Genomic DNA, 16,131 nt, shown 5'->3' on the forward strand with positions numbered 1-16,131 from the left:
ACTTCTGGAAGTGAGTTGTTAAACTTCTCCAGCAGAATATTAGCTCCAAGAGCCTCATCTGTCTTTTCAAGCTTTAATGCTTTCATTCATCTGTCAAAGTTGCTCTGTTCAATTCTTTCAAACTCAATGTAAGTCTGACATTTTGGAACCATTGTCTATATGCTCCTGGTACCAATTTGTCGGCACTCAAATTAGCTCGTTTTACTTCTTTATATTCTCTTGACACCATCTCTGACAGCGCTACAAACATCTCACTAGCCCTGCCTGCCAACTAGGTCTGAATTAACATTACCCACACAGTCTCTGGGCAGTTCATCTGTTTAGCCAATTTCTCAACGTAAATGAAAAAGGCTTCTATATCTTTTTCTTTGAATGTTGGTAAGGTTTGGTCATATTTGTATATATCCCTACCAGGCTATTGGCTACAATAAGTTTGCTCATCATCACTTCTATCTTGTACATTTACTTCTGTCATTTGAAGTCTTTTTGTTTCAAGTTCCAACTTCATCTTTTCCAACTCTAACATTCTTTCCTTTTCTTTCTCTTCTGCTTTTAACCATAATTCAAACACTCTCTGCTGCCTTTCTTTTTCTTTAGCTAGGGGCAGTTATTTCCTTTTCTTTTTATTCTGCTAGAAGTCTTCTTTCCCGTTCTTCTCTTCTGCTCTTAACCATAATTCAAACTCTCTGTCTTTCCTTTCATTCTCTAACTTCAGTTGTGACATTTGCAATATAACTTTTTCTAATTCCACTGCACTTGACTGTTTCTCTGATATATCTAAATACTTGACTAACTCTGTTACAATTTCAGCTAGTTAAACCCAATTTGTGCGCTAATTCTAAAAGTGTCCCCTTTCTCTGTCTTTCTAAACTTTCTTGGCAAAACTTGGGGAAGGATCTTCAATCCCCAAAACCTCTTTAGCAATGTTAAGAGCCATTTCCCTACTTTTAATTTAACCAACAACAAGCAACCAAAATTAAACAGATTTTCCACTTCTCACTTAAGTTTCATTTAAAGATCTAGGACACTAATCCTGTAGCCTGTTCAAATCTGCTGGGACATTTCATACCCTAAATCTGTTCAAATCTGTCCAAATCCATTCAGATCTGTCCAAATCCATTTGGATACCGGACCCGAGCCCCCAGCCTATAATAAAGTGGTGGAAGACACCCCTCTGAGAACTAAAACCGAAACACACAAAGAGGAGTACCTCACCCTATAATCTGTAAAAAAAAGTGTGAAAAGTGGTGTAACCTGCTTCTGAGCAACTTCTAGTGGTTAAATAAAACAAATCCCTGACACTCACTTTAGAATCAAAAAGTAACAATTTATTTATCCAACACTAACAGTGGACAAATTAACTAAACTAGTAACAAACTGAATAAACCCCTTCTAACTATTACTGAAAAAAGAAACAAGATTCTAACAGTATGCTGTTCCAATAAATAAAAGCCCCACTTATATAAAATAAAAATTAGAATTTAATCTCGCGAAATTACAGCCAGGTTATGTGTCTTCCAGAGTGTCCTGTGCCCTCTGAGTTGATTTGGCTATCAGGAACACCTTTTCCATTGATTTGGCTGTCAGAAACATTAACAAGTTGTGCCATTGGTACCTTTGTTTTTAGATGGTGCTTTCTCTAAGATTTAGGGAAAACTGTGGGAGCCAGTGATTCTCTCTTGTGAGATGAGAGCTGTTAACTCTGGCAGATGGCAGTTAGTTCTCCTGTCTTTGTCCAACAACCTCTTCTTTGATACCCTTGATGACAGATCAATCTCTTACACTCGTATTGGCCCTATGTTGTCAAAACCAACAGATTTAAATTTAATTTTTTTTGGTATCTGAGTGCCAGGTTCAAATTGATTGGCTAAATTCAAAACTTGGTTGGCAGGGAGCAAAACAAAACTGCTTGGCCTGCTAACTGTACAGCCTTTTGATAGAAATGTTTCAATTCGTGTGCTCTGTGTGTACTTGTAAACCTTCAAACTACTCACATACGTTCTTTTTAAATCTCTAAGCATAGAAAAAGCACATCATCTTTTAAAGAGACCATGCAATGCTTCCCCCCTCCCCCCACCCCCAGCATTTTAAAAATGCCAAATTCTGACTTCCTGTCTCCCAATCAACAAGTGAACTACACAACCTCACCACAAAGAGGATTGATGAGGGCAGAGTGGTGGGCATGATCTATATGGACTTCAGTAAGGCGTTTGACAAGGTTCCTCATGGTAGACTGGGGAGCAAGGTTAGATCACATGGAATACAGGGAGGATTAGCCATTTGGATACAGAATTATTTCAAAGTTAGAAGGCAGAGGGTGGTGGTGGAGGGTTGATTTTCAGGGTGGAGGCCTGTGCCACAAGGATTGGTGCTGGGTCCACTGCTTTTTGTCATTTATATAAATGATTTGGATATGAACATAGGATGTATGGTTAGTAACTTTGCAGACGACACCAAAACTGGTGGTGTAGTGGACAGTGAAGGAGGTAACCTCAGAGTAAAATGGGACCTCGATCAGTTGGGCCAATGGGCCGAGGAGTGGCAGATGGAGTTTAATTTAGATAAATGTGAGGTGTTGCATTTTGGAAAAGCAAATGAGGGCAAGACTTATATCCTTAATGGTAAGATCCTTGGGCATGTTGCTGATCTAAGAGACCTTGCAGTGCAGGCTGATACTTCTTTGAAAGTAGAGTCCCAGGTAGACGGGATAATGAAAAAGGCATTTGGTATGCTTGCCTTCATTGGTCAGTGCATTCAGTATAGGAGTTGGGAGGTCAAATTGCGGTTGTACATGACATTGGTTAGGCCAGTTTTGGAATACTGCATTCAGTTCTGGTCTCCCTGCTATAGGACAGATGTTGTGAAACTTGAAAGGGTTCAGAAAACATTTAAAGGATGTGGCCAGGTTTGGAGGGTTTGAGCGATAAGGAAACACTAAATAGGCTGGGGCTATTCTCCCTGCCTCTCGGAGGCTGAGGGGTGACCTTATAGAGGTTTATAACATCATGAGGGGCATGGATAGGGTAAATATACAAGGTCTTTTCCCTGGGGTGGGAGAGTCCAAAACTAGAGGGAATAGGTTTAAAGTGAGAGGGGAAAGATTTAAAAAGGAGGTAAGGGGCAACTTTTTCCACGCGGAGAGTGGTGCATTGGAATGAGCTGCCAGAAGAAGTGGTGCATGCTGGTACAATTACAACATTTAAAAGGCATCTGGATGAGTATTTGAATAGGAAGGGTTTAGAGGGATATAGGCCAAATGCTGGCAAATGGGGCTAGATTTATTTAGGATATCTGGTTGACATGGATGAGTTGGACCAAAGGATTCATTTCCATACTGTACAACTATATAACTTCATGACAGAAAGAGAGAGATAGAAGATGACTAGAGAGAGAGAGAGACAGAAGGATGGGAGAGAAATCCCAGATGTTGGTCAGAAGTTGTGTCTGCTGGCCAGGATTGGATGCAGACATAGCTACATTGGCAGGACAGTACCCAGAGTGCCAACAAGGACAAAAATGACCACCAGCAACACCCCCCTCATCTGTGGGAATGGCCAGGTAAATCTTGGACTTCGGTTGCATGATGACTGTGCAGGTCCTTCATGGTCCAATGCTCTTAGTCGTTGTACATGTCCACTCAAAGTAGTTGGAGTGCAAAGGGTCCATTCATCAAACACAGGGACAACGATAGAAAAACTGTGCACACCTTTTTTAACACACAGAGTCCCAGAAGCGGCATGGTGGCTCAGCGGTTAGCACTGTTGCCTCACAGCACCAGGGACCTGGGTTTGATCCCATCCTTGGGTGACTGTCTGTGCGGCGTTTGCACGTTCTCCCCGTGTCTGCATGGATTTGCTCTGGTTTCCTCCCACAGTCCGAAGATGTGCAAGCTAGGTGGATTGGCTGTGCTAAATTGCCTGTAGTGTTCAGGGATGTGTAAATTAAAATATAGGGGGAATGTGTCTGGGTGGGATGCTCTGAGGGTCGGTGTGGACTTGTTAGGCTGAAGGGCCTGTTTCCACAGTGCAGGGATTCTATGATCTGTGAAAGTGCTGGTCACAGACAATGAGCCATCGTTTACCAGTGGGAACTTGGTTATTTCTCAAAGTCAAAGGGGATTCAACATTGTGAGGACAGGTCCCTACCACCCATCATCCAATGGCCTGGCAGAAACAACAGTCCAAACGTTGACACGTGGCTTGAAGGAGCAGCCGCCTATCTCCCCCTATAATGGGTCACACTTTGCGGAGGGCGGGGGGTCGTGAGTAGATTTGAATGAATTAAAATGTGATGAATGAAAGCCTCTCTCTTCCAGTCTGTACCTCTTGTGTTTAAAGTGATACAGTATTACTCTCTGCTGGCCTCCCCGCGCCATTGCACAAGCGGCAGGTTCTGTTTCTTTTGGTACGTGTCAACCACTCACGTCGAACTAGAGCACTGCGCAGGCGCAGCCCCGGACGTCGTACGGATCATGCGCCGAGCCGTCGATGTGGGAGTCGGTGGGTTCTTTGGTGTGCGCGCGTCTTCGGACTGAAAACGATCAGGTCGAGGCGGGTTGTTGGAGAGCGGTGGGCCCGACCGACGGAACTGGGAGATTTAATGAACATCTTGCGTAAGCCGCAAAGGAAATGATCGTTTCCCGATTTACACGGAGCGAAGGCGAATTACGAATTGGAGGCTTCCGACCGAACGTAAGCCGCAGAGGGGCAGTGGAGGGGGTAACCTCCGCCATTTTTGTTGGGGGCACCGGGCAGCTGGGGCGCCTGCGCACTGGGATGAATGGGCGGAGTCTGCTGCCTATTGTTATGAATGGAGACAACCTGTCCATCAAGTTGTATGAGACTTCCACACCCCCAGTCTCATTAATGAAGCAGGGCAGAGGCGCAGAAAGGAAGCCAAGGGAAGGCAGAGATAACAAGGTGTAGAGCTGGATGAACACAGCAGGCCAAGCAGCATCAGGAGCAGGAAGGCTGACGTTTCGGGCCTAGACCCTCCAACATGCTCACCACATCCCATTACCTTATTGGATGTCCTGCCTTATGTCACTAAAGATTTGCAACTGTATTAAGTCACATGAAGACCCAGAGCAGAAATTCATGACCCCTGCGTACATGTTATTCTTGGAACAAGTGACTGCCCACGATGATGATAGTACAAAGCATCCACGTCCTTTGCTTTGAAAGGGAGTTAGAAGGGGGACGTTCATGATTGCAAATTCAGACCAGAAGAATTGTTTTTCTTTTCTGAATTGGTATCCAGGACTAACAGCGATGGATGTTCCAAACTTCTTTTACAGGATATCACATGGACGTTTGTGGGCACGAAACCGAAACCAAACATCACCTGACAGAATCACTTCGTGAATATCGTCGGCCTTCGAAAGTAAGTGCTGTATTCCAGATCATTATCATGTGCTGCACAGAAGTTTTTCTCATTATCCTCCCTGTGACTCTTCACCAAAATCTTCAATCATTCTGTGTCCCAAAATCTTTTTCTATGACCAGCTAACAGGAATAACGTTTCCTCATCTACTACGTATTAATCTTTCATAAATAAATGTCATCATTGCTCAATCTATTTTATTCCAAGCAGACAATTTCAGTTCTTCTAACATAACAATGTGTCAAACAGAATGACTAGATAGATCACTCAATACCCAGGTCCACTTCAATCATAGAAGAGTTTGTTGTTTTACACCAGTGGGGAGAAAGCCACTCCAAGGACCTCTCTACTGAACAAAGGGAAACATACACATTTTAATACATTTGCTTTTAGCGCATCTTTGGCTGTTATAAACCAATCGGATTATTAATTGATTACATGCACATCCAACCAGGTTAAACATGTGACTGCTTGATCAGTACACGGACAGCTTTAGGTCATCCCATGATCTTGTGATGTTTACCAGACAACCCCTCACCCAAATCACTTATTCTTAGGCCTTCACAATGCATCTTTTTCAACCATGCTGCAGGCTTTATCTCCTGCACCAGCAGTCCTCTGATTTTGGGAAGGAGGCTTCTTCTGCCTGCCTTAGACTGAATTTCCACAGGAATGCAATTAAATACACTAATGACTGTATACATAAAAACTCCTTTTCAAAAGGCAAATCAGGGCAGGCACTTAATGGTAAAGTATTGGGGAGTGTTGAGACCTAGGGGTGCAGGTTCATAGTTCCTTAAAGTGGAATCGTAGGTAGGCACGTTAGTGAAGAAGGCGTTTGGTATGCTTGCCTTTATTGGTCAGTACATTGAGTATAGGAGTTGGGAGGTCATATTGCAGCTATACAGGACATTGATTAGGCCACTGTTTGAATACTGCATCCAATTCTGGCCTCCCTGCTGTAGGAAAGATGTTGTGAAACTTGAAAGAGTTCAGAAAAGATATACAAGGATGTTGCCAGGGTCGGAGGGTTTGAGCTGTTGGGTGAGGCTGAATAGGCTGGAGCTATTTTGCCCAGAGTGTTGGAGCCTGAGGGGTGATATTATAGAGGTTTATCAAATCATGAGGGGCATGGATAGAGTAAATAGACAAGATCTTTTCCCTGGGGTGGGGGTGTCCAAAACTAGAGGGCATAGGTTTAAGGTGAGAGGGGAAAGATTTAAAGGGGACCTGAGGGGCAACGTTTTCATGCAGTGGGTCGTGCGTGTATGGAATGAGCTGCCAGAGTGGGTGGGGGAGGCTGTTACAATTACAACATTTAAAAGGCATCTGGATCGGTAAACGAATAGAAAGGGTTTAGAGGGATATGGGCCAAATGCTGGCAAATGGGACTAGACTCATTTATGATATCTGGTCAGCATGGATGAGTGGTACCAAAAGGCTTGTTTCCATGCTGTACAGCTCAATGGCTCTATGACTCCATGTTAGTATATATACATTTACCAGGGGGTCTTAACAGACTGTGAGTCACACCTTTCCCTTCTATCCCAGCACTAGCCAGTACAGAGGATTCAATCAGCATTTCTGTGGAATGTTCCTTATCAAACTGTCTTGCAACAAATAGCTGCTTTTGCTGTTGCTTTAACAGAATCCATTGTATGCATCTTACAAGATCCTTTGAGTGATTTTTAATCTTGTTGCCTTAGATATACTCCTCTATGCAGGCTACAATTACTTTAGTTTATAGTTTAACTTCAAACATCAGGCTATGAATGGTGCTGTTTCTCTCTCACTACTTCTTTTCCCATGTTTGAAATGTTGATTTGCAATGAGAGAATTCAAACAAAAGCACATCCAGGTCTGACCATTGTTGTGTTCATCGTAATTATTACACGATTTTGAACATGGAAGGAACAAGCACCGTTCACAATGAAGAGAAGCATACGTCATGCGTGTGTAGAACAATCTGTGAAGGCAAGAGGCTGTGGAAATGTGGAGATTGCGGGAAGGGATTTCTTTATCCATCCCGGCTAGAAGTTCACCAACGTGGTCACCATGGGGAGAAGCCATTCACCTGCTCTGATTGTGGAAAGGGATTCACTCAGTCGTCCGACCTGCTGAGACACCAGTGGGTTCACACCGGGGAGAGACCGTTCACCTGCTCTGAGTGTGGGAAAGTATTCACTCTGTCATCCAAACTACTCAGAGACCAGCGAGTTTACAGTGGAGAGAGACCATTCGCCTGCTCTGATTGTGGCAAAGGATTCACTCACTCATCTAAACTGCTGGAACACCAGCGAGTTCACACTGGGGAGAAACCATTTACCTGTTCCGTGTGTGGAAAGGGATTCACTGTGTCATCCAAACTGCTGAGACACCAGCAAGTTCACACTGGGGAGAGACCATTCACCTGCTCAGATTGTGGTAAAGGCTTTGCTGAATCATCCTATCTGTTGGCACACCAGTGGGTTCACACTGGGGAGAAATTATTCAACTGCACCCAGTGTGGGAAGGGATTCATTTGGTCGTCTGGCCTGCTGAGACACCAGAGAATTCACACTGGGGAGAGACCGTTCATCTCTGAGTGTGGGCAGGGATTCCCTCGCTCATTTAAGCTACTGGAACACCAGCAAGTTCACACTAGCTAAAAACCTTTCACCTGCTCTGTGTATGGAAAAGGTTTTGCTGTTTTGTTGAACGTAACACACCAGCAAGTTTACACTGGGCAGAAACTGTTCACCTGCTGATTTGTGGGAAAGGATTCACTTAGTCAACCGAGGTAGGCTGAGGCACCAACGAGTTCACGCTGGGGAGAAACCCTTCGATGCTCAGCGTGTGGGAAGGGATTTATTCTGTCATCTAAGCTGTTCACAAAGGACCACAGTTGAAGAATTTTGCTCTTACTTACACAAAAAATTGAATCATGGTCATTGAGCTGGTTGTACTCCTATTATTAAACCCTGCTTTATTAAAGGTACTGACGTGGTGATGAAAATGTTCATACAAACCCCACCTGTAGGGCAGCTTTTGCAAAATATCCCAATTCACTGTAAATCAACACCTTCACACTGGACAGAGCCTATCCATTTTGTCCAAATGTATTTTCTGGTTCATCAGGGTTGAATAAACACCAATGTTATGGACCAGACCAAATCCCCTGAAGCATGTTAAGGAGATAGCCTAGACCCTAAATTTTATTTCATTTCAAGGCAAGTGTAAGATACTGCATTCCAAAATTGATTTGATTTGTCAATCTATGAGGCTTTAAGCAAAATACATTGTATTGTCACTGTGGTGTAAGAATACAAACTAAAACAGAAGAATTGGCATAATTTCAACTCTATCAAAATACTTTACAAAATAATATATTACTTAACCATTCATCGTCTATTTTTCCAATATAGCAGCATTCCATAAACACAGCCTTGGCAAAGGCAAATTCAGAAAAACAGATTTGCACTCTCAAGCTGTCTCCAGGAGAAGGAACACTGCTAGAAAGAATGTAGAAGCAGAGACTGAACTCAAGCTTTTTTAGCAGCAGCAGAGAGAGAGAGAGTTGTATCTAGCAGCTTCAACTCCAAAACCCCAACTTCAACAACTGAAAGTAAAAACTAAAACTCCGAGTGTCCATGAGCATGACTTCACCCGCTCATGCTTAGTTGAATTAAACAAAAACACAAAGGTGTTTACTGTGCTTTTGATGGAGCAGACACCTCCACACCAGTTTACAACACCCCCCTTCAAGACAACCAGGACAGTCAAATCCCTCTTAAAGGCACATATTGGCGCACCTACCTGCTTAAAAAGAAATGAATCATCAATATACTCGTGTTACTAGTATGCTACATATGTTACATTAAACCAAGCAAGCAAATATTCAGTACTACAGTACATATCAATTCATCACTGAACCCTCCATCTTCCTTCATCAAAGTCATGAAAACATCTTGGCGGTTATGTTCTCATGTCTTGCCAAGTGTATAATTTTCAAATCGAATGGCTGCAACAGTCCAGTATTTTTATCTTTAATTTTTTCCAAAACGTTAAGGGATTATGATCAGTAGATACAATTGTCTTAGATACATTACTGGCAACATAAAAATTGAAATGTTGCAACACTAATAGCAAACTCATGGTGTCTTTCTCAATGGCGGAAGATCTCTTCTGATGGATGTTCAGCTTTCAGGAGAAATACCCAATTGGTCTTTCTATCCTATCGTCGTCTTCTAAGAGTACGGCACTGACACCCACGTCATTTGCAATGATAGCCACCTTAAATGGCGTTCTTTAGTTAGGTGTTGATATCTCTAGAACGGTGGTCAACACAGATTTCAGGCTGCAAAATGTCTTCTCACACTCCTCTGTCCACTGAAATTTTCTGCACTTCTTCAACAGGTCAGTCAGTTTAGCGACCGCACTGCTAAAATTTGGTATGAATTTTCAAAGAAAACCACTCACTCTCAGGAAGTAGTACTTCTGAAGTACTCTTCATTGGCAGGATGTGAAACTCCTAAATAACCTTTGTTTTCACATTCTGTGAGGCCATGTGCCCATGTCCAATGATATGGCCTAGGAATGTGACTTGGGCTTTTGAAATCTCAGTCTTAGCCAAGTGTATCACCAAGCCTGTGTCCTGAAGTCAATCGAATAATCTGCTACTTGCTCCAAATGTTCCTTCAACGTGCGACTAAAAATCACCAGGTCATCTATCTGCAACACTCAATTGAATAATTCTGAAATGACCTTACTGGTTAGTCTTTGAAATATGGTCGGCACATTCTCCATACCAAATGGCACAACTTTAAACTGATAAAGTCCATTAGGTGTCTCAAAAGCAGAAATTTCCTAAATTGTTTTGGATAAAGGTACCTGTTAGTATCCTCTGAGTAAGTCCAATTTAGGAATACAAGTTACTTGTCCCACCTTCTTATTACAGTCTTCGAAATGTGGAATAGGGTACGTATCAGATTTCATAACTGCATTGACTTTGCAATAGTCTACACATAATTGATAGCTACTGACTGGTTTTGGTACCATTACTGTGGGTGAAATCCATTTGCTGCAACTCACTTTGATTATATAATTTCTCAGCATGCTTTTAATCTGTGTGGAACCTATGCCAATTTTAGAGGGTTAAGCCAAAAGGATGTTGCTTAATTGGAACAGCATTTCCTGTATCAGCATCATCTGCATTTGGGTCTTTGCTCTGCGTTGTAACCAGTAACATATTCTCCTTCTGCTTTCCTTCCCTATCAAAATACCACTTGGGCATATTCACATAACATACTGTGGGTTTTCCTTCTATCTGGCGTTCTTATAAAATAATTTGCTTCACTCAATTTCCTTTCGATTTGATAAGGCCTACTAAAACTTGTCTTTACAGATTCACATACCACTGGTAGTAACACTAACACTTTATCTCCACTAGCAAAATTACGATTTTTTTTGATCTCTTGCCTGCCTCCCATTTCATCACATGCAGTGCTACTTTTAAATGCCGTTGAGTCAACTCACCCACTCTATTTAATCTCGCCCTAAAAGTTGACACATATTCCAAATATGTAGTCTCTGAACTCTGACTCACCAATCTCTCCTTAATTTAAGTGGCCTTCTCACCTCACTCCCAAAAACTGTCAGTACTTTTGTTCCTATTTGCTTTTACAATGCTAAGCATTTTTTTTCAACTGTGAGGTCTGTGGTAGTACAAGTATATAGAGTGGGTTGAATTGTTTTCAGGTTGGTGTATCTAACTATTCTACACCAGTGTTAATTTGACACCACTTTTAAGCAGGGTGACTGGTTAATTGCTTTGAAAATATGCAGTGAGGTAGCTGATAGCACAGCAAACTGATTACTGAAGGTTAGGTCCCACCAGACCATGGGGCTGCTCTCATTAGAGAGAGATAAGTGGAAGTGTTTATACCTGAGGGTCACTATGATGCAAGGGGAGAGGTTGGGAGTGAGAGTCCTTCACACTAACCTCAGCCAGCGTGAGAATTGAATCCACGCTGTTGGTGTCACTCTGCATTGCAGTCCAACCATCCAGCCAAATGAGCTAACCAACCCCACTTTTTTTGTAGGCAACATGGCAACAGATTTTCGTTTCACAACAACCAAGTCTTGTACCATCTTGTTTCAACAGTTGTCCAAGTGAAAATGTGTTGAAAGTGTTCCATAGAATTCCTACAGTGTGGATACAGGACACTCAGCTTTGAGTCACAACAACCCTCTGAAGAGCATCCCACCTAGACCCACTCTATTCGTGTAACCCTGCATTTCCCATGGCTGACCTACCTAGCCTGCACATCCCTGCACACTATAGGCAATTTACTGTGGTCAATCCGCCCTAAACTGCATATCTTTGGACGGTGGGTGGAAACCAGAGCACTCGGAGGAAACCCACGCAGACGTGGAGAATGTGCAGACTCCACACAGGCAATCGCCCGAGGGTGGACTCGAACCTGGGTCCCTGTTGCCATGAAGCAGCGGTACTAACCATCTAATGGCACAGTGGCTCCCTGGTTAGCGCTTACTGCTACCTCACAGTACCAGGGACCCAGGTTCAAAGTGTTCTGAACTGCACAGTTCTATGTCAGTGAGCAGATTGCACAAAAGCAACATTTCATTTTAAAAGAATTTCCATTTTCCAATCCTGTATATTTCCACCATGCAAAATAAAATTGGTCTTGCTTTTGTTCTGGTGGATAGCCAACTGCAGGAGGAGAGAATTGCATTTATATAGTGCCTTTGACAACCTCAAGATGTGCATTGAAGTTCATGTGTTTCTTGGCAACAGTCACTGATGAACTGCAGCCAAATTGCCACCCAATCTGGATGTGAGAGCCCAGCATTTCGGTGCAAAAGATAAGGCAGAAGCATTTACTGCAATCTCCAGCCAGAAGTGCTAAGTGGATGATCCATCTGGGCCTCCTCCAGAGATTCCCAGCATTACGGATACCAGTCTTCAGCCAATTCGATTCGCTCCAAATGATATCAAGAAATGATTGGAAGTGCTGGATTCTGCAAAGGCTGTGGTCCCAGACAACATTCCAGCAACAGTACTTAAGACTTGCGCTCCAGCAGTTGCTGCACCCCTAGCCAAGCTGTCCCAATGGAGCGACAAAATTGGCATCTACTCAACAAAGTTGAAAACTACCCAAGTATGCCCTGTACATAAAAACCTGGCCAATTACTGCCCCATCAGCCTACTCTCAATCGTCCGTAAAGGGATGGAAGATGATTACACAATCTCTCATAATGTCTAGGCTACTAACAAGGGACATCTTAGAAATGGGGCCCAATGTTGAAGGATGCCAAAGCCGAGGGCCCATGGTAAAATGACATTAAGCTTTTAAAGGGTTCATTCAAATTAAAAGTGCCGTGCATTTGATGATACCTGCAGAAATTGCTTGAATGAAAGTGGAATGTAGATGTCATTCTTGACATGCTGAGAAATCATTGGATGTCAAATCATTGAAATACAGTAAAATGTACAACATGTATTATTTGAGGATACGAATAGCCACATTCACTGTTATTTATTGGTGAGGGAAAGGGTTCACGCACTTGGATTGAAGATGATTTGAGAAAGGATGGGGTTATCACATAGCATCTTGAACAAAAGAGACTCTACCTCTGGTTTTCTAAGACAGAAGAAAACATACAGCCACTGCACCACAAGAGGGCCAACAATAGGTCAAGTGATGGGATAGTACATTAAAAACATCAGAGCCTTTGGTGTTCCATGCATTTCTCTCAGAAAGCCTACATCCATTCTGCAATGTGGTGGAAGGTTGCCACATTTATAACTAATGTCAGGCTCTGGGAGCTAATTAGATTATTCGATCTTGCTTTCTTTAGTCATTTTGCTAATGAGGGAAAAAGCAGCACAGTTACTATTCAAACAACACTCTGTTTTAAAGAGGGTGGAAGAGAGTGTAACTGGAATGAGAGGGCTGTTACTTATGTTGGCTGCTTTACCAAGGCAGTGGGAAGCGTAGATGGAGTCATTGGATGGAAAGCTGGTTTTCGTGCTACGTTCACAACTCACTGTGATTCACCCCCATTGCTCTGCTACTCTCACATTCCGATCACTTAATCTGAACTTTCAACATATTTTCTTCACCAGCACCCTACCCCTACTACCCCCACATCACCCCCGCAAACTATAGCTTGAATGCTGTGCCCTCGACACTTCAGCTCTGATGAAGAGTCATCTAGACTTGCAACGTTAGCTTGCTCTCTCTCCAAGGATGCTGTCTGACCCTCTGTGATCTCCAGCATTTGTTGTTTTCAGTACAGATTCCAGCACCTGCAGTAATTTGCTCCTATGTCTGATGTAGGTGTTCCTGTTATCCACATGTTCCAGGGATAGCGTGGGGCCAGGGAGGTGTTGTCTGCTGTGAACCTGTTGCGACATTAGGCAAATTGTAATGGATCAAGGCAATCTGGGAGGCTGGAGCTGATGTGTTTCATTAATAACCTCTCGAAGCACTTCATAATGATGGATGTCAGAGCCACTGGGCAATGGTCACTAAAGCACGCTGCCTGATTTTTCTTTGGCACTGGGATGATAGTAGTCTTCTTGAAAAGGTAGGAACCTCAGATTGGTGTGAGGTTAAAGGTGTCTGCAAAAACCTCCCACCAGCTGGTCTGCACAGAATATGAGTGCACAGCTGGGTACTCCAACCAGGCCAGTTACTTTTCCTTGATTCACTCTCAAGAAGGCATCGGGGAGGGATGCATTGTTACCAGCCATTCTACTCGCATTCGCTTTGTAGCTCTATCATGTAAGCCTCACTACAATCGACATGTGTTCATGTGGTTAGCCTAGGACTCTAGTCTGGCATTATCTCTTAGCACCCAGCTAAATTTCCTATATAGGTCAGAGTCACCCAACTTGAAAAGCTCAGACATGGACTTCAGTAGGGAGTGGATCTCTTGGTTCGTCCATGGTTTCCAGTTAGGGAACACTTGAATTGACTTCTTTGGGATGCAGTCCTTTATGCTGTACTGATGAAGTCTGTGACTTTCTCATTTCGGTTGGCTGCTATGTTCTTGAATATGGACCAGTCCACCGACTCCAAGCAATCACATAGGAGCTCATCCATTACCTCAGAACAGCACTGTCTGCCTTTCTGAATTGGATCCTTATGCTTCAGTTTCTGCTTGTAAGCCGGAAGAAGCAGCACAGCCTTATGGTCTGATTTTCCAAAAAATGGATGGGGACTGCAGCGGTCAGCATCTTTGATGGACGTGTAGCAATGGTCAAGGATGTTTGGGTCACTGCTGGGACAGGAGACTTGTTGATGGTATCATGGTAGCACACTCTTGAGGTTGACCTGGTTGAAGTCACCAGTTACGATGAACAAGGTTTCGGTGTATTCCGTCTCAAGGCTATTTGTGGTGGTGTATATTTCATCAAGTGTGCTGCTCACTTCTGCATGGGGTGGGATGCAAACTGCTATCAGAATAGCGTAAGGGAACTTGTACGGCAGATAGGAGGGACGGTGCTTCAGCATTAGATATTCCAGGTCCGTGGAGCAGTGACTGTTCAGGGTCACCGTGTCTGAGCACCCAGAGGTGTCGATTAGAAGGCAGACCGCTCCACTCTTTGCCTTGCCCGAGGATGCCATGCAGGCCATCTGGTACATTGAGATGAAGTAGGTGTGAGCCATGCCTCTGTAAAAGAGAGAACACAGCAGTCTTCAGTTCTCTGTGGTAGGTGAGTCTACCTTAAAGGTGGTCAAGCTTGTTTGCAATAGCTTGGGCATTTGCCAAGAGTATGCTGGGGAGGGGGTGACTTGAAACCCGTGTTGTTTCAGTCTTGCCTGCTGGCCAGTGGGTCTGCCATGCTTCCTGGCTAAGTGGCTGTCTCTAGTGGGGCCTAGGAGTCAGTGTGGATAGTTGCCCAAGGTTGGAATCGAACCCGGCTCCCTGTGTTGTGAGGCAGTGCTAACTACTGAGCCACAGTGCCACTCAATGTGCTGCCTTGCAGTGGCAGGGTCTTGGATTTGATTCCAGCCTTGGGTGATTGCCTTGTGTGGAGTTTGCACATTCTCCCTGTGTCTATGTAGGCTTCCTCCGGGTGCTCCGGTTTCATCTCGCAGTCCAAAAATGTACAGGTTAGGTGGATTGGCCATGGTAAACTGCCCATAGTGTCCAGGCATGTGCAGGCTAGGTGAATTAGCCATGGGAAATGTGAGGTTACAGAGATAAAGTAGACGGGGATTGATCTGGATGGGATACTCTTTGGAGGGTCGATGTGAACCTGATGGGCCAAATGGACTGTTTCCACACTTTAAGGGTTCTACGATCTCTGGTCATGAGATCTCTAATATAATGCATGATGATTTTACCCAAAGGCGGTCATGTGATCTCCCTCATATCTTACCATGTGGACTCCGTAGTGACTTACCATAGTTTTTCTTTACCTGGATTTACACTTTGTGTCTTATGTCTTCCACTTACCTTGGGATTTCATGGGTATACTGTATGTGAAAAAAAATTGAGTTAATCAACTACACTTAGAAAAGTGACACTGTTGGTTTGGTTTGCGTAATTGCATTTTTAAAATTCATTCATGGGATGAGGTCATTGCTGGCTAGGCAGCATTTATTGCCCATCCCTAATTGCCCAGAGGGCAGTTAAGAGTCAACCACATCACTGTGGATCTGGAGCCACATGTCGGCCAGACCAGGTAAGAGTGGCAGTTTCCTTCCCTAGTGATTCTCCAGCTCCTACTATTAG

General features: G+C 43.6%; 1 protein-coding gene and 1 long non-coding RNA gene across 2 annotated transcripts; both read left to right on the forward strand.

Moving 5' to 3' along the window:
• Positions 1 to 4,472: 4,472 nt before the first annotated feature.
• LOC125487566 lies at positions 4,473 to 5,577 on the forward strand. Its single transcript, XR_007265961.1, has 2 exons — positions 4,473 to 4,691; positions 5,297 to 5,577. It is a non-coding gene; the product is annotated as an uncharacterized LOC125487566 (long non-coding RNA).
• A 1,709-nt stretch (positions 5,578 to 7,286) lies between these two features.
• Positions 7,287 to 8,637, forward strand: LOC125487582 (gastrula zinc finger protein XlCGF49.1-like). The gene has a single exon (XM_048619394.1). The coding sequence runs from the start codon at positions 7,287 to 7,289 to the stop codon at positions 8,028 to 8,030; it is 744 nt and encodes a 247-aa protein (XP_048475351.1). The 3' UTR covers positions 8,031 to 8,637.
• The last annotated feature ends 7,494 nt before the right edge of the window (positions 8,638 to 16,131 follow it).

Source organism: Rhincodon typus, chromosome 42, assembly GCF_021869965.1.
Source record: "Rhincodon typus isolate 14 chromosome 42, sRhiTyp1.1, whole genome shotgun sequence".
NCBI lineage: Eukaryota > Metazoa > Chordata > Chondrichthyes > Orectolobiformes > Rhincodontidae > Rhincodon > Rhincodon typus.

Excerpts from the sequence above, each read along its gene's own strand:
- LOC125487582 (XM_048619394.1), top strand. The coding sequence starts at position 7,287 with ATGGAAGGAACAAGCACCGTTCACAATGAAGAGAAGCATACGTCATGC.